Source organism: Petromyzon marinus, assembly GCF_048934315.1.
Source record: "Petromyzon marinus isolate PM22_M1 ecotype Great Lakes invasive population chromosome 84 unlocalized genomic scaffold, UKy_Petmar_22M1.pri1.0 chr84_unloc.4, whole genome shotgun sequence".
NCBI lineage: Eukaryota > Metazoa > Chordata > Hyperoartia > Petromyzontiformes > Petromyzontidae > Petromyzon > Petromyzon marinus.
In genome coordinates, this window is record NW_027422641.1 from 1,139,025 (window position 1) to 1,159,067 (window position 20,043).

Genomic DNA, 20,043 nt, shown 5'->3' on the forward strand with positions numbered 1-20,043 from the left:
ATTACCGTCTGAGATCCGCCTCCTGTCAGATCAGCGGCGGCATTAGATTCTCATAGGAGCGCGAACCCTACTGTCAACTGCGCATGCCAGGGATCTAGGTTGCGCGCTCCTTATGAGAAGTCGGAATCCGTAACTTATTTTAGTCTGCGCGTGGCCTGCCCATTATTGTATTTACCACTTCCGTTCGCGCCTCCCTCCCGCACTGCGCACTTGTCTCAGTCACAGTTTTGGTATAAAGCCCACAAGCTAACCCTCGCCAAAATGAGCAAAAAACAAACGTCGCTGGAGAGTTTCTTTGAAAAGGGGGAAAGGCCCAATGATGACCCCCCCTCCAGTCCGTAAAAAAATGTCTTCCACGAAACCGGTCCCTGGTGCCAAAAAGGTTGGGAACCGCCGGTCTAAACGACAACTTGGTCACAAATTCAGTTTTTCTGAGCTGTTGGTCTAGATAAGTTGGAGAGGGTGGGTGCATGCATGCTGCACACCTATGTATGATTTTTCATCTAATATTACTCCCCGTCCCTTCAAATTCCGTGAATCCTACACGTGGAGGGTGATGGTGGTAACGATGGTGTGGGTGGTGACGTTGGTGACGGTGGTAACCATGGTGAAAGTGGTGACGGTGGTAACGATGGTGTGGGTGGTGATGATAGTGACGGTGGTGACGATAGTCACGGTGGTGACGATGGTGACGGTGGTGACAGCGCTGACACTGGGACGCCTGCACGGCACGACTGCCTCTCAAAGGCAAAGCTGGGCCACGTGGTTTGCGAGGAATGCAATCCCCTTTGCACTTCTAAAGGGCACCCCCAGTGGCAACTTTTTTTTTTGCACAATAAGAAGGCGACTCAGCATTTCACCTGCAAGCGGCTTTGCTCTGCACGTAGGGGTGCTGATTGCTCGATGTAAAATACAATTGAGTAATGTCCGATTATCACGGTTGGCTAAGCACGGTGCAACAGAAGGTCGACATACATACAAGGATCTTATTGCAGCCTCGTAATTTAATAACACACCGATCCACATTCTCGCATTTAGCCACAAACACACGCGCAGTTGAGCACACCCACAGCTAGACGATAACGCGTGCTTCTCTCGAGTTATCTGCTGTCATCTGGCTCTCGTGATCGCCGGCCTTGCCTCGCCACAGCTGCTGTGGAGTCGCCTTTGTGCAGAATATAAATTACAACGTAGAAACGCATACAGCCCCTGTCTACTGATCTATTTTATCATCTGTAAAACAAGTAATCCTGATTTGTTTACAGATGTTTTACTAACTAAAAGTCTATCCTCCCAAGAGCGGGTGAGTGAGCGGATGGGTGTGGGTGGGTGAGCGGATGAATGTGTGGATGGGTGAGTGGGTGAATGTGTGGATGGATGGGTGGGTGAGCAGGTGGATGTGGGTGGGTGGTGAGTGGGTGGATGAATGGGTGGGTGGTGAGTGGTTGGGTGGATGTGTGAGTGAGTGGATGAGCGAATGGGTGAGTGGGTGGGTGGTTGAGCAGGTGGCAGGTGTGTGAGTGGGTGGGTGAGTGAGCAGGTGGGTGGTTGAGCACTTGGGTTGGTGAGCGGGTATGGTTGGTGAGTGAGTGGGTAAGCGATTGGGTGAGTGGATGGGTGGGTAAGCAAGATGGTGGGCGTGTGAGTAGGTGAATGAGCGAGTGAGCGGGTGGGTGGACGAGCGGGTGGGTGGGTGGGTAAGCAGATGGCAGGTGTGTGAGTGGGTGAGTGAGCGGGTAAGTGAGCGGGTGGGTGAGTGGGTGGGTAGGTGAGCGGGTGGGTTGGTGAGTGGATGGGCGGGTGAGTAGGTGGTTGGTGAGTGTGTGAATGAAGGAATGGGTGGATGGTGAGTGAGTGGTTGAGAGCGTGGGTGACCGAGTGAGTGGGTGGACGAGTTGGTGGACGAGTGAGTGGTGAGCAAATCGGCGAGCGAGTTGGTGAGCCGGTGGTGAGTGGGTGAGCGAGCAAGCGGGTAGGTGTATGAGTGGTGGGTGGGTTAGGAGGTGAGTGGCTGGGTGAGCGAGTGGGTGAGCAGGTGGTTGAGTGGTTGGGTGGTGAAGGGGTAGGTGAATTGCTGGATGGTGATTGGGTAACTGGCTGGTGGGTGAGTGGGAGGGTGAGTGAGTGGATGAGCGGGTGGGCGAGTTGTGAGCGAGTGGCAGCGCTGCTCGTGAAGCTGTGAGTCTGTGTGTCTCTGTTTAAGCCTCCGTGTCTCTGTGCGAGTCTGTGAATCATGAGGTGAGTTTATTTGCGAGTCTTAGCGTGCGTCTTTGTGCGAGTTCACGAGTCTCCGTGTCTCTCTCAGGACCCCCTGGATGCGTTGAGGCAGCTCTGATCGCGTAACTGTGAATCTCTCAAGGCGGAGTTCTCCAGCGGCGAGTCTCGCGTCTCGTCCTGGACTCGCACCCAGGAGTCCTTCGCCCAGGAGCTCCTGGATCTGCTCCACTGCCAGGACCACTGCGTGCATCTCCACGGCAACCGCCGTAGCAATCGCGGCAACCAACATCACCGCGATGGTCACCGTAGAGACCGCCATGATTATAACAACTTCCATCGCCATAGCAGCAACCACCATCACCACAGTAATCACCGTAGTTACCACCATCACTGTCGCAGCAACCACAGCGTAGAAACCACAATCAGTCTAGCAACAACCACCATCACCACAGCCACCAATATGGCAATGACAACACAGCAATCACCATCAACATAGTTGCAATCACAGCATATAAACCACATTCACTCTAGCAGCAAACCACCATCACCACAGCAATCATCGTAGTAACCACCGTCACCAAAGCAACCACCATAACTGGAACCCAATAGGAATGAGTCATTATGTTGATGATGTTGACGATGATGTTTTTGTTGCTGCAAGTTGCCAATCAACTTTTTTCTAAACTCAAATGAAGAAACACCATCTCTACCCCCCTTTCCTCGCGCTCGGTTGCCTAGCGACGCCGTGTGTGCTGTAAGTACCAATAATAAGTTCATTTATTTGGTATAGCCCTGTGAGCCATTCGGCTCTTGAATCGGGTGCAACCGCAACAAACAAAAAACATGAACAAGAAAACGTCTTAAAGTGATTATGTGACTGTGCAAACAGAAAATACAGGAAAAAAATATCAAAATATTCCTGAAATAGCACCGTACACCAACGCTGTGCGCAAAAATCCCAGTGGGATGCAAGTCAAAATAACAACAACAACCACAAGACAACTAAGATTAAGGCCATCAGTCAACTCCGTACTACAATAAAAAACATGGCCAAAACAAAAAAAACATTTCGAAATCACCAAAATAAAAGCCATAAATCCAATGTAACAGTGATCATAGGGACTGTGACCAAATTTTTTACAATAAACTACATAAATTAATTATAACACCAAAATCTAGAGCCATATTTTAGGCCACTGAATAGCAGTGGCAGCTAGGGTTGTACAACTCCTCTAGAGCAGTTTTGAGTGAAGATCTCATAGGTAGTGATTCAAGTTGCAGTTTATTGGCAATAGCATTCCAGACCCTACGGGCATCAATAGCAAAGGCCCTTCCTCCAGTTTTAGTACGGCAATAGGGAATGTGAAGCTGGTAAATAAACACCGAGTTGTCTCCAAAGTCCGTGTCTCCGCGATCTCTCTCCCTGCTATACTAAGGTTTTTAAATTTTTCCCCCCTGATTCTGCTGAAGATTTCCTCTTCATACTTCCTCGTCTCCTTGTTCTCGAGTGCCTCTTCTCATTTGCGTTCTGGATGTCCATTTTAGTCGTAGGTTGCATAGTACCAACCACTGAGGCATGGACAGTCCTAAACATGGGATTGGAAACTGCAAAACAGGGAGTAACTCTTCTTTTGAATAAAACAATGAATGCGGTGTGGGAAGCTGCGAATCTCAAGTAACGGTGGGCTCACCTCCCCATTATCAGGAGTCAGGTAATGGTGGCTTGGTCACAGGAAGATGCGCTTGAGAGTCTTCCACTCTGGTGGTGGGTGTCCATCTCGGACCCCATTAAAACCGACAGTGGCCTGGTTTCAGCCAGCTGATGAAAGTTGTAATACATAATTTCATCATCGCTTGCAGTTGGGGTTGGCATCGTCCCCCTCCCCTACTTATGCCCATCCATCCTGGGTTTAACCAGGCTGGATTGTGAGCTCACATCACGTGAGCTCTTCCAACGGGCAATGCTTGAGTTGACTCGGTCATCTAGCCAACATACCCAGCCACCACATGCTCAAGTAGCTTATGTTGGGGCAGATAGAGAGTTATAAACGGACATCACACAGGCTGGAAAAGAGATGGATTGATGCAGTAAAGTAGAATGTGGAGCCGAGTGTATTTGCTAAAGACGGCGCTCAGGGGAGAGCTGCATTTTGGGGACATGGGTGTTACGAGATAAGAAATAGGCTGAGCCATTTTCCCAAAGAGCACTTGACTCTAGAGCCTGTATGGCTATTAGGGGTTCTTTGTCTCAGCTTTTTGTGTGGAGGAGAGGGAAAGAGTGCTCTTAGCAGAGAGAGAGAATTTCAAATATGATAATAACAATGTTGTCCATCTATCTGCGATAACATCACCGGCATCCCAAGACTTTTTTTTAAGCCTGCCCTGGAACGGCTGACCATTTCCATGAAACAGGTGTTTGGCTTTGTGTGGGAGGGAACCAGAGTACCGGGAGAAACTCCACCTTGCACATGAGAGAATAACACTCACAGTTCTGCAACCAGATGGAATTCACAGACCCACTTGCTGTACTGCTAGATAAAGGCCTTCCTATGTATTATCTGTAGTAATGCTTTTTTTCTAGATTTGAAGCTTTCGTGACTGCAAGGATCCATACTCTTTGGTTCAATTCGGTAAAGTCACGTAGGTAAAAAAGAAAATAACAAAAATCACGACGTTTCGGCCACAACACAAGTGGCCTTCATCAGGTGAAGGGACCGTGCTGTCATGAGGACAGCGTTGGAGTGAAAACAGCCAAGCCCAGGTCGCGTCATTTAAGCTGTGTGGGAGGAAGAAAAACGCTTGACAAAGGAATTAGCATAAAAATGAGCATGATGTACGTAGGAGGTGCATGGGCCATGATGGACCAGCACCGTGGGGGGGGAGGGGGGGAGTAGAGTGAGTGAGTGAGTGTAGTGAGTGAGTGAGTGGAGTGAGTGAGTGAGTGGAGTGAGTGAGTAAGTGGAGTGAGTGAGTGAGTGGAGTGAGTGAGTGGAGTGAGTGATTTAGAACATCTTTCCAATGATTGCTTAATTTGAAACCATCCTCTTGGTTGAAATTGTGTCTGTGTTTGTAAATCTGAATTGCCTCGTGGACAAATCTCTGATAAAAACCCGTGGGTTTGCAGAGAACCTTGGTATCGGAGAAAACTATATCGTGATCACCCACAGCATTGTAACAGTGGTCAGCTACGGCAGAATAATGCGTTCTGCCGTGTTTCAAATCTGATTTGTACTCGCGAATTCTGTCAGACATGTCGCTTCGTCTCCCCGATATAGCAATCACCACAAGTGCAGCTCAATTTGTAAACCGCGGGGTACTGTAAGTCAGGAACGACATCCTTCACGGATGGGATCAGGTCACGGATTTTGTGCACTGTATTGAACCGGACCAGGATCTTGTGTTTGTTTGGAATTTTGGAGAACTTTTTAGTAACGCCTGCTATATATGGTAGAGTGATGGTTTTGACCGGAGTATCAAGTGGTTGTTTCTGTATGGAGGGAGAAACAGCTTGGCGGATGGTATGGTCAGAGTATCCGTTTCTCTTGAGGGACAGGTGTACATGTTTTAATTCACTGGTCAGGTGTTGTTGGTCCGAAATGCAATGTGCCCTGTGGTATAACGTTTTGATGAGATAATTATTTTGATCTGGGTGGTGGTGGGAATCAGGTTTCAAGTAGGAATCTGTGTGGGTGGGTTTCCTCTAGACAGAATGCCCCAGTGAGCCATCAGGTCTCCTCTCAAACAGAACATCCAAGAATGGTAGCTTGCCATTTTTCTCCACTTCCATGGTGAATTTGATGGCGGGATGTCTAGAATTGATGTGGTGTAGAAAAAGGTTCAAAGCTGGGAGGCCATGAGGCCAAATGACGAAAGTGTCATCCACATATCTCTTCCACAGGGAAGGTCTGAGGGTGGAAGTCTGGATGGCGTCTGATTCAAATTTCTCCATGAAAACATTGGCTATCACTGGTGATAAGGGAGAACCCATGGGGGTACCCTCATTTTGTTTGTAGAAGCTGCCATTCCAAGTAAAGTAGGTAGGTATTGGTGAGGCAGTGTCTAATCAGCGCAGGTGTATCGGGGTCTAGTCCATGTTGGACCAAATTTTCAATTATTTCAATAGTATCAGGTACCGGGACCTTGGTGAACAGAGAGACCACACCGAAGCTTGACAAGGATATCGTCAGGGGACAGTACAACGTCTTTGACCATAGAGACCAAATGTGCTGAGTTAAGTACTGCTGAGGAGGTCTTGCCAGTGAAAGGTAGCAAGGTATCTGACAGAAAACGATCTAGCTTATAGGTAGGGGAGTTGATCGTGGATACGATGGGTTGTAGCGGAGTGCATTCTTTATGAATCTTGGGGAGACCATAGAATCTAGGGGGTCTTGCAGCAGAAGGTTTTAAGGAGGGACGTTTAGTTGGTTCGATTAGGGAGGTCGAACTTGTGATGATCTTGTTGGTTTTTATAGTTAGGCTATTAGTAGGGTCATTTTTAATGTTTGAGTAACTTCAATCGTTGAGTAGGTTCTGGATTTTGTTGTTGTACAATCTTTATCTATAATTACAGTAGCGTTGCCTTTGTCGGCTGAGAGGATGACTATATCACTTCTGGTTTTTAAATTCGCGAGTTCAGAGCGTTCATTTTTGCCTATGTTGCTAATGGGTTTCTTAGCATTATTCTTAGCTCTTTCGGTAAAGTCACGTTGAAGGGAAACAATAAATAATAAAATATATATAACAATAAAAAATTCTCACGACGTTTTGACCATAACACAAACGGTCGTCATCAGGGGTGGCGGTTTGCATAAATTTATTTATTTTTAAACGGTGCATTTATATATTTATAAAAAAACGTCAGCGCCACGCGCAGCGATTTAGCAGTTTATTTAGAAGGAGTAGTCCATCTATGTTCTGAAAAGAGGAGGGGGGAGACGAAAAATTAATGTATGCTGTCTGAAAGCCACTGTAAGCGTGAACAATCAATTAAGACCTGAAATGGTTTATCAAATCTTTCCAATGATTGCTAAGCCATAATCCATTTTCTCGGTTGAAATTGTCTCTGTGCTTGTATATGTGGATAGCCTCATGAACGAATCTCTCATGGTAGCCAGATGGCTTACAAAGAACACCGTTTAAAATACACCGTTTAAAAATAAATAAATTGATGCAAACCAACACACCTGATGACGACGGTTTGTGTTATGGTCGAAACGTCGTGAGATTTTTTTTATTGTTTTATATATTTTATTGTTTCCCTTCAACGTGACTTTACCGAAAGAGCTAAGAATATGAATTACTGCAGGCACGAAAGCTTTCAATCAAAATTTCTTAGCATTCTTAAGAATAGTGGCTATTTCAGCTCTCGCAACGTATGCTTGGATATGTCCTATGCCTTTAAGGGCCGCATCGACCTGAGAGATGATATCTACAGGAATATGTTTCGGGGTGACAGCAAAATTTAGCCCTCTAGCCAGTACTGTTTTCAGATTGTCCGAAATCGGGGTGCTACTCTGATTAATGACGATTTTGTTAACGTCTAGTTTTGTTATATGTGGGACTGGGTTCTTCTTCGATAGGTGGTTGAATTAATAAATCAGGTTAGCTTTGTATTTGACTGAAAGTGAATCGGCAGAAGAAGCAGTCATGTTGTCTACGTGGTTCCAATCAGCAGGTGACATTTTTTGTGTTAGCGTTAAATGAGCTTGTAGGAGAGTCCTGTCTAAAGTATCGAGTCAAAACGGAGTAGTCTTATCCTCTCTGAGATTAAAGATAGGCTGGCCTTAAACAGAATCTGTTTAGAATTCGGTGAGGATACAGCAGCAGATGTTAGTGTGAAAGCGATGGGTATTACCTTGTTTTCGCGGAATCTTTTGAGGAAGGTCAGCGTCTCGATGAGCTTTGACTTATTGTCCCGTTGTCTGTTGAAAGCTCTAACAGATAGGTGAAAGCCCTCCCCGTAGAGGTTATCAATTCTAGATTTGAAGCTTTCGTGGCTGCAAGGATCCATACTCTTTGGTTCTATTCGGTAAAGTCACGTAGGTAAAAAAGAAAATAACAAAAATCACGACGTTTCGGCCACAACACAAGTGGCCTTCATCAGGTGAAGGGACCGTGCTGTCATGAGGACAGCGTTGGAGTGAAAACAGCCAAGCCCAGGTCGCGTCCTTTAAGCTATATGGGAGGAAGCAAAACGCTTGACAAAGGAATTAGCATAAAAATGAGCATGATGTACGTAGGAGGTGCATGGGCCATGATGGACCAGGAGCGGGTGGGGGCCATGACGGACCAGCAGCAGGGGGGGGGGGGAGTAGAGTGAGTGAGTGGAGTTAGTGAGTGGAGTGAGTGGAGTGAGTGGAGTGAGTGAGTGGAGTGAGTTAGTGGGGTGAGTGGAGTGAGTGAGTGGAGTGAGTGAACGGAGTGAGTGTGTGGAGTGAAATAAGCAGCTGTGAAAGTTTGGAATACCACTACTTGAAGAAAAAAAATTACTGTACCATTGAAAATTAGTTTAATGTGTGGTTTGATTTAGAACATCTTTCCAATGATTGCTTAATTTGAAACCATCCTCTCGGTTGAAATTGTGTCTGTGTTTGTAAATCTGAATTGCCTCGTGGACAAATCTCTGATAAAAACCCGTGGGTTTGCAGAGAATCTTGGTATCGGAGAAAACTATATCGTGATCACCCACAGCTATGGCAGAATTCGTTCTGCCGTGTTTCAAATCTGATTTGTGCACGCGAATTCGGTCAGAGACAAACATTAAACTAATTTTCAATGGTACAGTATTTTTTTTTCAAGTAGTGGTATCCCAAACTTTCACAGCTGCTTATATCTCTCCACTCACTCCACCCACTCACTCTCCACCCACTCCACTCTCCACCCACTCCACTCTCCACCCACTCCTCCACTCTCCACCCACTCCTCCACTCTCCACCCACTCCTCCACTCTCCACCCACCCACTCCTCCACTCTCCACCCACCCACTCCTCCACTCTCCACCCACCCACTCCTCCACTCTCCACCCACCCACTCCTCCACTCTCCACCCACCCACTCCTCCACTCTCCACCCAGCCACTCCTCCACTCTCCACCCACCCACTCCTCCACTCTCCACCCACCCACTGCTCCACTCTCCACCCACCCACTCCTCCACTCTCCACCCACTCCTCCACTCTCCACCCACTCCTCCACTCTCCACTCTCCACCCACTCCTCCACTCTCCACTCTCCACCCACTCCTCCACTCTCCACCAACTCCTCCACTCTCCACCAACTCCTCCACTCTCCACTCTCCACCCACTCCTCCACTCTCCACTCTCCACCCACTCCTCCACTCTCCACTGTCCACTCTCCACCCACTCCTCCACTCTCCACTCTCCACACACTCCTCCACTCTCCACTCTCCACCCACTCCTCCACTCTCCACCCACTCCTCCACTCTCCACTCTCCACCCACTCCTCCACTCTCCACCCACTCCTCCACTCTCCACTCTCCACCCACTCCTCCACTCTCCACCCACTCCTCCACTCTTCCACCCTCCACTCTCCACCCACTCCTCCACCCTCCACTCTCCACCCACTCCTCCACTCTCCACTCTCCACCCACTCCTCCACTCTCCACCCACTCCTCCACTCTCCACTCTCCAGCCACTCCTCCACTCTCCACTCTCCACCCACTCCTCCACTCTCCACTCTCCAGCCACTCCTCCACTCTCCACTCTCCACCCACTCCTCCACCCACTCCTCCACTCTCCACTCTCCACCCACTCCTCCACTCTCCACTCTCCACCCACTCCTCCACTCTCCACTCTCCAGCCACTCCTCCACTCTCCACTCTCCACCCACTCCTCCACTCTCCACCCACTCCTCCACTCTCCACCCACTCCTCCACTCTCCACTCTCCACCCACTCCTCCACTCTCCACCCACTCCTCCACTCTCCACTCTCCACCCACTCCTCCACTCTCAACTCTCCACCCACTCCTCCACTCTCCACCCACTCCTCCACTCTCCACTCTCCACCCACTCCTCCACTCTCCACTCTCCACCCACTCCTCCACTCTCCACTCTCCACCCACTCCTCCACTCTCCACTCTCCACCCACTCCTCCACTCTCCACTTTCCACCCACTCCTCCACTCTCCACTCTCCACCCACTCCTCCACTCTCCACCCACTCCTCCACTCTCCACTCTCAACCCACTCCTCCACTCTCCACTCTCCACCCACTCCTCCACTCTCCACCCACTCCTCCACTCTCCACCCACTCCTCCACTCTCCACCCACCCACTCCTCCACTCTCCACCCACCCACTCCTCCACTCTCCACCCACCCACTCCTCCACTCTCCACCCACCCACTCCTCCACTCTCCACCCAGCCACTCCTCCACTCTCCACCCACCCACTCCTCCACTCTCCACCCACCCACTGCTCCACTCTCCACCCACCCACTCCTCCACTCTCCACCCACTCCTCCACTCTCCACCCACTCCTCCACTCTCCACTCTCCACCCACTCCTCCACTCTCCACTCTCCACCCACTCCTCCACTCTCCACCAACTCCTCCACTCTCCACCAACTCCTCCACTCTCCACTCTCCACCCACTCCTCCACTCTCCACTCTCCACCCACTCCTCCACTCTCCACTGTCCACTCTCCACCCACTCCTCCACTCTCCACTCTCCACACACTCCTCCACTCTCCACTCTCCACCCACTCCTCCACTCTCCACCCACTCCTCCACTCTCCACTCTCCACCCACTCCTCCACTCTCCACCCACTCCTCCACTCTCCACTCTCCACCCACTCCTCCACTCTCCACCCACTCCTCCACTCTTCCACCCTCCACTCTCCACCCACTCCTCCACCCTCCACTCTCCACCCACTCCTCCACTCTCCACTCTCCACCCACTCCTCCACTCTCCACCCACTCCTCCACTCTCCACTCTCCAGCCACTCCTCCACTCTCCACCCACTCCTCCACTCTCCACTCTCCACCCACTCCTCCACCCACTCCTCCACTCTCCACTCTCCACCCACTCCTCCACTCTCCACTCTCCACCCACTCCTCCACTCTCCACTCTCCAGCCACTCCTCCACTCTCCACTCTCCACCCACTCCTCCACTCTCCACCCACTCCTCCACTCTCCACCCACTCCTCCACTCTCCACTCTCCACCCACTCCTCCACTCTCCACCCACTCCTCCACTCTCCACTCTCCACCCACTCCTCCACTCTCAACTCTCCACCCACTCCTCCACTCTCCACCCACTCCTCCACTCTCCACTCTCCACCCACTCCTCCACTCTCCACTCTCCACCCACTCCTCCACTCTCCACTCTCCACCCACTCCTCCACTCTCCACTCTCCACCCACTCCTCCACTCTCCACTTTCCACCCACTCCTCCACTCTCCACTCTCCACCCACTCCTCCACTCTCCACCCACTCCTCCACTCTCCACTCTCAACCCACTCCTCCACTCTCCACTCTCCACCCACTCCTCCACTCTCCACCCACTCCTCCACTCTCCACCCACTCCTCCACTCTCCACTCTCCACCCACTCCTCCACTCTCCACTCTCCACCCACTCCTCCACTCTCCACTGTCCACTCTCCACCCACTCCTCCACTCTCCACTCTCCACCCACTCCTCCACTCTCCACCCACTCCTCCACTCTCCACTCTCCACCCACTCCTCCACTCTCCACCCACTCCTCCACTCTCCACTCTCCACCCACTCCTCCACTCTCCACTCTCCAGCCACTCTCCACTCTCCACCCACTCCTCCACTCTCCACCCACTCCTCCACTCTCCACCCACTCCTCCACTCTTTGAACAAGGCGAGAACTAAAGCGACCAGGATGAGTTTCATTTGCAAGAGAGACCTGGATCACCCAAATTACCAAAGCTAAATAAAACACAGAGTTACAGTAATTAAAGCAAATATACTATTTTCTTCTTTCGATAAAGCATATATAAACAATAGAAAGACAACTGCTGTCTCATGAAAAATCGACGTAATGGAGCTAAGGGATGATAGAATGTGAGTAATGTGCGACATGGATGTCCTCTGCCCCCTACACGACTGAACATTTTCTTTGACTACGTAGTTTGAGACGATTTCCATGGATGTACCAGTAGAATTTATCTGGTATAGATATAATGGGAGGCTGATCGATGCCTGAGCCGGTCATGGTATGGCTCTCTATTGTTAAACCACATTATGAATGCGGATGATCTGGTGATTACTGCCCACTCTAAGGAGAAGTTGGAGACACTACAGCTAAACATGAAGCATGCTACTAAAATATGGGCCGTGACCATCAGCCCCACGAAGACAAATCACCTCCCTGGGTATTTTACATCATAAAAATGCTCCCTTCCTCAATTCCTCATGTATTTGGGGCACCTGAGGAGAGAGTGGAGTGGGCAGTGTGCTGATGATCAAGTCCGTTTTGGGAGCCGAGGTCTCATTTAAAATAATTCGAGCAGCATTATATTTTCATCAGCTGCTCAACAGTGTGGAAGCTACCTGGCATGTCACTCCATAAAAATCTTCATGTCTTCTCGGCCACAGTTATACCCTCCCTTATCTCTCTCGAAAGGAACATTAAGGTTAGCTTGCCCACGATCTATTCAGGGTTTAACCAGACTGGACTTTGTAAGCTCACAGATTCCTAGAATATCTGGACAAATGCCCATCTGTGGGCTCCTCCAGCAAGCGAGGCTGCGTTGATTGTGTCATGCAGTCCGTATGCAGTCACGGCATCCCCAAGCAGCTTCAATTTGGCTGGATAGATGGTGCTAAATGGGCGTGGTACGGGGTAGAGAAGAGATGGACTGATGTGGTGCAGAAGGATGTGGAGCTGATTGGTCTTATTGATGACTGGTATCAGCAGTGTCACGATCGGCTTCTGTGGAGGAGGTTCATGAAAGGCGCTGCTGGGGAGGTGGAGGCAGTTGCCCTCCAGCAACGGCATAGGGCAGAGGAGCGAGGCTCAAAACAACGAGCAGAGCGCCAAACAACTGACACAAATAAAGTTGGCACAGTGGGGAGCACGGCTGTTGCATCTGCCCATCATCTTCCTAAGTCAATCCATGGCACCTGCGTCTATTACATGACCTCCTGCCAGCCAGCCTTCGACACTTCACGTGGCCTCAAAATGCACCGAGCATGGCACAAGTGCTGTGGTGATGTCACCGCCACTTAGGGGTGAACGACGGTTGTTGCGTTGTTGTTGTGCGTGTGTGCACGGACGCATGTACGCCTGTGAGTCTCGTGTATGGAGAGATAAAGAGGCAGCCGGGCGGGGTGCTGGCCATTCACCCCGTGTGCCATTCAGAGCTTCATAGGCGCTTGCCCCAACATTCTGGTAAGGCTATACAGCGGATGATTGTCGCTGTTGTGTGTGTGTATGGACGTTCACCCCCCTCCCACCGCCCCCGTGTGTGCAGGGACTCATTACGCCCCCTCCCGACAAGCAGACCGGCATCCGGACTAAAGGTAAGTGACAATAACAGATTTTTTTTCCATTTAAGTAACTTTATGTTTTGCTCACAATACAGTATTTATTAGAGTGTTGCATGCAAATGTACGATATTTTGTCTTATATATGACTTTGTTGATGTTCTATGGGGTATGTTTGTCTTTCTGAGTAATGTTTTAATTAGGGTGGTGTCATTTTCACAATTTTCCCAATATTTTTAAATGGCCGACTTGCGCTTCAGCAATTTTCGGAACCAATGGCTAAATCTCTTCATCTTCTTGGGCTTGGTGGTGGTGGCAGAAGTGGTGGTGGAAACGGTTGCGGTGGTGGAAGCTGTGGCAGCGGCGGTGGAAGTGGCGTCGGTGGTGGTGGCATTGTACATTTGAGACACGGTCCATATTAGCTCTTTCAGCTGGCTACGGAGATGCAGGTTCTCTTCTTGCAGCCTCTTTTCCCCATGCCACATGTCCTCGTGACGCACCAGCTTCCCGCGCAGCCTAAACTGTTCCTGCCCTCTCTGCGGATTCAGGAAGTTCAACTTCCTCAGGTGGGCATGCAGCGACCTCCGGAGATCTTCGTTTTCACAGCGCAGCGACATTTGCCGCTGTGCTGCATTGCAGTCTCGGAGAAAATCCGCATGGAGAGACTTGCTCTCCCTGCAAGGCACTCTCGTGGGCTCCAGCTCCAACTGGCGCTCTTTAAGCTGTTGAACCAGGCTCCTGATCTCTCTCTGGAGAGTCTCTCGGTTCTCCATGAACTCCTCCAGCTGATGCTGTAGCTCCAGACGGAGCATCTTGCTCTTCTGACAGAGCTCCACATTCTGCAGGCCCATCCTCTCCGTAGACAGTGTCGTGGTCTCATGGTCAAAGTCTGAAATGGAAAGCGTAAAAAGAAGATATATGAAGATCCCCTATCCCAAGCATGGCCAAGACCAGAACGCCAACGAACAGCAGCACCATGCTCAGCTCGAGTTGACGGCACGCGGACAGAAGCAAGTGTGAGACACGTCACGAAGGGGTGTGTTATTTATCGTGACGTCATTACCGGATGTGACGTACACTATGATGTAACAGCCATCCCTGCCCACTTATTGTCAATCATTGCCCACCACGTGACTCCACGGCCCTGCCCCTAACCACGCAGCTCCTCCCCCATACTCTTCTTCCGCCTTCCCCACGTGACGCGAAGCGAGCCAATCACGCGAGAGGCGGCGCGCGGTCGGCCCCGCGTCCGCTTCCCGCCATTCTTGCAATGGGCGGCGGGGCCGCTCAGGGTGGGGCGCGGGGGGCGGGGGCGAGTTCACTCCACGTCGCGAGTCGGGAGGGACGAGGGGGAGGGGCCAGGAGGGACGAGGGGCCAGGAGGGACGAGGGGGAGGGGCCAGGAGCGGGAGGGGGGGGAGCTGAGAGCTGCGAAAGTTTGGGGTACCACTACTTGAAAAATATACTGTACCACAGAAATTAGTTTATGTTTAGTTCGATTTAGAACATCTTTCCAATGGTTGCTTAATTTGAAACCAACTTCTCGGTTGAAATTGTGTCTGTGTTTGTAGATCTGAATTGCCTCGTGAACAAATCTCTGATAAAAACCCGTGGGTTTGCAAAGAACCTTGGTATCGGAGAAAATTATATCGTGATCACCCACAGCGTTGTAACAGTGATCAGCAAAGAATTCGTTTTGCTGTGTTTCAAATCTGATTTGTGCTCGCGAATTCGGTCAGAGACATGTCGCTTTGTCTCCCCTATATAGCAATCACCGCAGGTACAACTCAATTTGTAAACCCCGGGGTACTGTAAGTCAGGAATGCCATCCTTCACGGATGGGATCAGATCACGAATTTTGTGTAATGTATTGAACTGGACCTGGATCTTGTGTTTGTTTAGAATTTTGGAAATCTTTTTAGTAACGCCTGCTATATATGGTAGTGTGATGGTTTTGGCCGGAGTATCAAATGGTTGTTTCTGTATCGAGGGAGAAACAGCTTGGCGGATGGTACGGTCAGAGTAACCATTCCTTTTGAGGGCCAGGTGTACATGTTTTAATTCACTGGTCAGGTGGTGTTGGTCCGAAATGCAATGAGCCCTATGGTATGAAGTTTTGATGAGATAATTATTTTGGGCTGGGTGGTGGTGGGAATCAGGTTTCAAGTAGGAATCTGTGTGGGTGGGTTTCCTGTAGACAGAATACCCCAATGAGCCATCAGGTCTCCTCTCAAACAGAACATCTAAGAATGGTAGCTTAAATTTCGATTTAAAGTTTGCGTGACTGCAAGGATTCATCTTCTTTGGTTCTTTCGGTAAAGTCACGTAGAATGAGAATAAAATAATAAATTGATAAAATAAAATAACACAATAATATTCTCACGACGTTTCGGCCACAACACAAGCGGCCTTCATCAGGTGAAGGGGACGAGACTGTCTGGAGGACAGCGCTGGAGTGAGAAAGCCACGCTGAGATCACGACCTTTAAGCTGTGTGAGAAGAAACAAAGTGCCTTGACAAAGGAATTAGCATTTAATTTAGCATTGAAATGGCTGAGTGATTAGCTTGTGACTGGTCACAGAAAAGGCTATATTAAAGTTAAAGCATACACATCCGCAAAGGCACCCCTTGACAAAGGAATTAGCATAGAACTTAGCATTGAAATAGCTAAGTTAAAGTATACACATCCGCAGAGGCACTCCTTGACAAAGGAATTAGCATAGAATTTAGCATTGAAATAGCTGAATGATTAGCTTGTAACTGGTCACAGAAATAGCTATGTTAAAGTCAGAGCATATACATTCACCGAGGCACTTAGTACAAATCAAACAGGAGAATTTAGCATTGAAATAACTAGGCGAATTTAGCATTGAAATAACTGAGTGATTAGCTTGTGACTGGTCACAGAAATGGCTATGTTGAAGTTAAGGCCTACACATATGAGCTATTCACAGTAACTGGGTATACAATACAATATATAATGAATACTATATCATGAACCAATAAAAAATACTAAAATATAAATTACCTCAATGTTATCAATAAACTCTATATTCTCCAATCAGCTAAGCTACCAACAATAAGTCGTTATATATCACAATGCTATATGGCGAAAAATGGGTGGATTCTTACCCTCAACTTTAGCAACACGGATAGCTTAACCGTGGTTAATGGTATGGTTTACAACATGGAGTATAACAGCGCCTCGCAGCTGTCTCTCTCCCCCTCCTGTGTTCCGACCATCGATGAACTCATCCGTCTGAACGGGACCCGTAGCTATCCGTGTTGCTAAAGTTGAGGGTAAGAATCCACCCATTTTTCGCCATATAGCATTGTGATATATAACAACTTATTGTTGGTAGCTTAGCTGAATGGAGAATATAGAGTTTATTGATAACATTGAGGTAATTTAAATGTTTGTATTTTTTATTGGTTCAGTATATAGTATTCATTATATATTGTATTGTATACCCAGTTACTGTGAATAGCTCAGATGTGTAGGCCTTAACTTCAACATAGCCATTTCTGTGACCAGTCACAAGCTAATCACTCAGTTATTTCAATGCTAAATTCGCCTAGTTATTTCAATGCTAAATTCTCCTGTTTGATTTGTACTAGGTGCCTCGGTGAATGTATATGCTCTGACTTTAACATAGCTATTTCTGTGACCAGTTACAAGCTAATCACTCAGCTATTTCAATGCTAAATTGTATGCTAATTCCTTTGTCAAGGGGTGCCTTTGCGATCTCAGCGTGGCTTTCTCACTCCAGCGCTGTCCTCCAGACAGTCTCGTCCCCTTCACCTGATGAAGGCCGCTTGTATTGTGGCCGAAACGTCGTGAGAATATTATTGTGTTATTTTATTTTATCAATTTATTATTTTATTCTCATTCTACGTGACTTTACCGAAAGAACCAAAGAAAATGGTAGCTTACCATCTTTCTCCACTTCCATGGTCTTGTTCTTCTGACAGAGCTCCACATTCTGCAGGCCCATCCTCTCCGTTTGCAGCGTCGTGGTCTCGCGGTAAAAGTATGAGATGGAAAGCTTAAAACGAAGATAAATGAAGATCTCCATCCCAAGCATGGCTAACAGAACGCCAACGGTCAGCAGGGCCATGATCAGCTCGTGTTGACGGCACGCAGGACGGAAGGAAGTGTGAGGGACGTCACGAAGGGGCGTGTCCTATATCACCGGATGTGACGTACAGCCATCCCTGCCCACTTATTGGCAATCATTGCCCACCACGTGACTCCACGGCCCCGCCCCTTACCGCGCAGCTCCTCCCCCATACTCTTCTTCCGCCTTCCCCACGTGACGCGAAGCGAGCCAATCACGCGAGAGGCGGCGCGCGGTAGGCCCCGCGACCGCTTCCCGCCATTCTTGCAATGGGCAGCGGGGCCGCGCAGGGGGGGGGGCGGTTGGGGCGGGGGGGGCGGGGCTGAGTTCACTCCACGTCGCGAACGGGAGGAGGATTGACGAGGGGGAGGGGCCAGGAGGGACGAGGGGGAGGGGCCAGGAAGGACGAGGGGGAGGGGCCAGGAGGGACGAGGGGGAGGGGCCAGGAGCGGGAGGGGGGGAGCCGTGGCGCCGCTCTTGGGCCGCGAGGCCTCCCCCTGGACCCGCGGCGCCACGCGGAGACCGCGACAGCAGCAGCAGCAGGAGGTGGTGGTGGTGTTTGTGGTTGTAGGCACGGGAGAGGTGGTGGTGTTTGTGTTTGTGGTTGTAGGCACGGGAGAGGTGGTGGTGGTGTTTGTGGTTGTAGGCACGGGAGAGGTGGTGGTGGTGTTTGTGGTTGTAGGCACGGGAGAGGTGGTGGTGGTGTTTGTGTTTGTAGGCACGGGAGAGGTGGTGGTGGTGTTTGTGGTTGTAGGCACGGGAGAGGTGGTGGTGGTGTTTGTGTTTGTAGGCACGGGAGAGGTGGTGGTGGTGTTTGTGGTTGTAGGCACGGGAGAGGTGGTGGTGGTGTTTGTGGTTGTAGGCACGGGAGAGGTGGTGGTGGTGTTTGTGTTTGTAGGCACGGGAGAGGTGGTGGTGGTGTTTGTGGTTGTAGGCACGGGAGAGGTGGTGGTGGTGTTTGTGGTTGTAGGCACGGGAGAGGTGGTGGTGTTTGTGGTTGTAGGCACGGGAGAGGTGGTGGTGGTGTTTGTGGTTGTAGGCACGGGAGAGGTGGTCACGGACAGGCGGTGAGTGCCGGGTGATGGAGGGGGGTGAGGGAGTGGATTGCAGGGTGAGTGAGTTAATGAGGAGAATTAATAGGTGAGGAGGGTGAGTGAGTTGAAGGGTGAGGTGAGTGAGTGGGTGAGTGGTGAGTTCACGACAGGGAGATTGGGGCTGAGTGAGTGAACGCAGCGCACGGTAAAGATCCCCTGAGAGCATTCGCAAGAGTTGGACATTGAGTGCCGCTGTCAGGGTCCACACGCAAATTACTCACTTGGCATGATATACAAATTAACCATTGTAAACGATAACTTTAAAAAAAGTCCGCTATTTGTCAGAGCTAATGCGATGTGCGTTTACCATATTTGTAGCACGTTATAACCAACGTCAACATCGTCATTTAGAGTAACCATTAGTCCATACGTGTCACTTGCTAATAGTCCCCGGGTCAATCACAACTTTGCCGTGCGTGCAGGCTTTGTCTCTGGCTGCTCGCTAGGGCTGCGATGCCTTTCCATGCCACAAGATGACGTTCATTGCTCCTTCCACACCGCGACAATATTTACTGCAGTGTTCTATAACGCGGTAGTTGCGTTGCTGAATAACACCGCGTTGTGTAAACTCCCTCGTTACAATGACTAATACAGGGTAAAGCACAGTCCGTGATAACAGCGTGAGATGCGTGTGTCGGCTGAACAAAGACTGAGGCGCGTGGGGAGCATCAGGAAGCATCCAGCAGCATCCCAATGCCTCGTGTGACGCTGTGCCCAGGCATCCGTACAACCGCACATTCCTACTCGCGCGACGTGGTTCTGTTGACTCAATCGCGTTATATCCACTTAGCATCCTTGTCATAAAACGTGTTCCCTAATACATTCATCGTGCTATATCCAAATGGCGTTATGAAAACACGCGTTAAGGCAGAACGAACTCTATAAACTATTTTTATTTTACCAGGTGAGACCCACTGAGCTATGTGGCTGTTTTCCAGAAGCGACCTTTCCACAAATGATAGATCAGCTAAATGGCTAATCACGTTAGAAATGTGTAGCACCAGCCACAAATACTCTAGACATGGGATCCCCTTTGACAGGGTCAGTGTCTCCTTAGATTCACTCACTCCGCCTATTGTCATGCGGCGTGCGCAGCTGCGTCGTGACACTTGGTAGAGTGCTGTCTTTGAGGCAGAGAACTTTAAAACCGTG

General features: G+C 49.7%; 1 protein-coding gene across 1 annotated transcript; it reads right to left on the bottom strand.

Annotated features, from left to right (window-relative positions):
* Positions 1 to 12,060: 12,060 nt before the first annotated feature.
* On the bottom strand, positions 12,061 to 17,880 carry LOC142908480 (uncharacterized). Its single transcript, XM_076059186.1, has 2 exons — positions 17,614 to 17,880; positions 12,061 to 14,569 (listed from the first exon to the last, which is right to left on the bottom strand). The coding sequence occupies exons 1-2, from the start codon at positions 17,795 to 17,797 to the stop codon at positions 13,917 to 13,919; spliced, it is 837 nt and encodes a 278-aa protein (XP_075915301.1). The 5' UTR covers positions 17,798 to 17,880; the 3' UTR covers positions 12,061 to 13,916.
* Positions 17,881 to 20,043: the final 2,163 nt, after the last annotated feature.

Bases quoted from the DNA above. Each gene is read 5' to 3' on its own strand.
- LOC142908480 (XM_076059186.1), bottom strand. From the start codon at position 17,797: ATGGCCCTGCTGACCGTTGGCGTTCTGTTAGCCATGCTTGGGATGGAG. The intron at 14,570-17,613 runs GTAAGCTACCAT...TTTCCATTTCAG, and splicing joins CATGGAAGTGGAGAAAGATG to ACTTTGACCATGAGACCACG.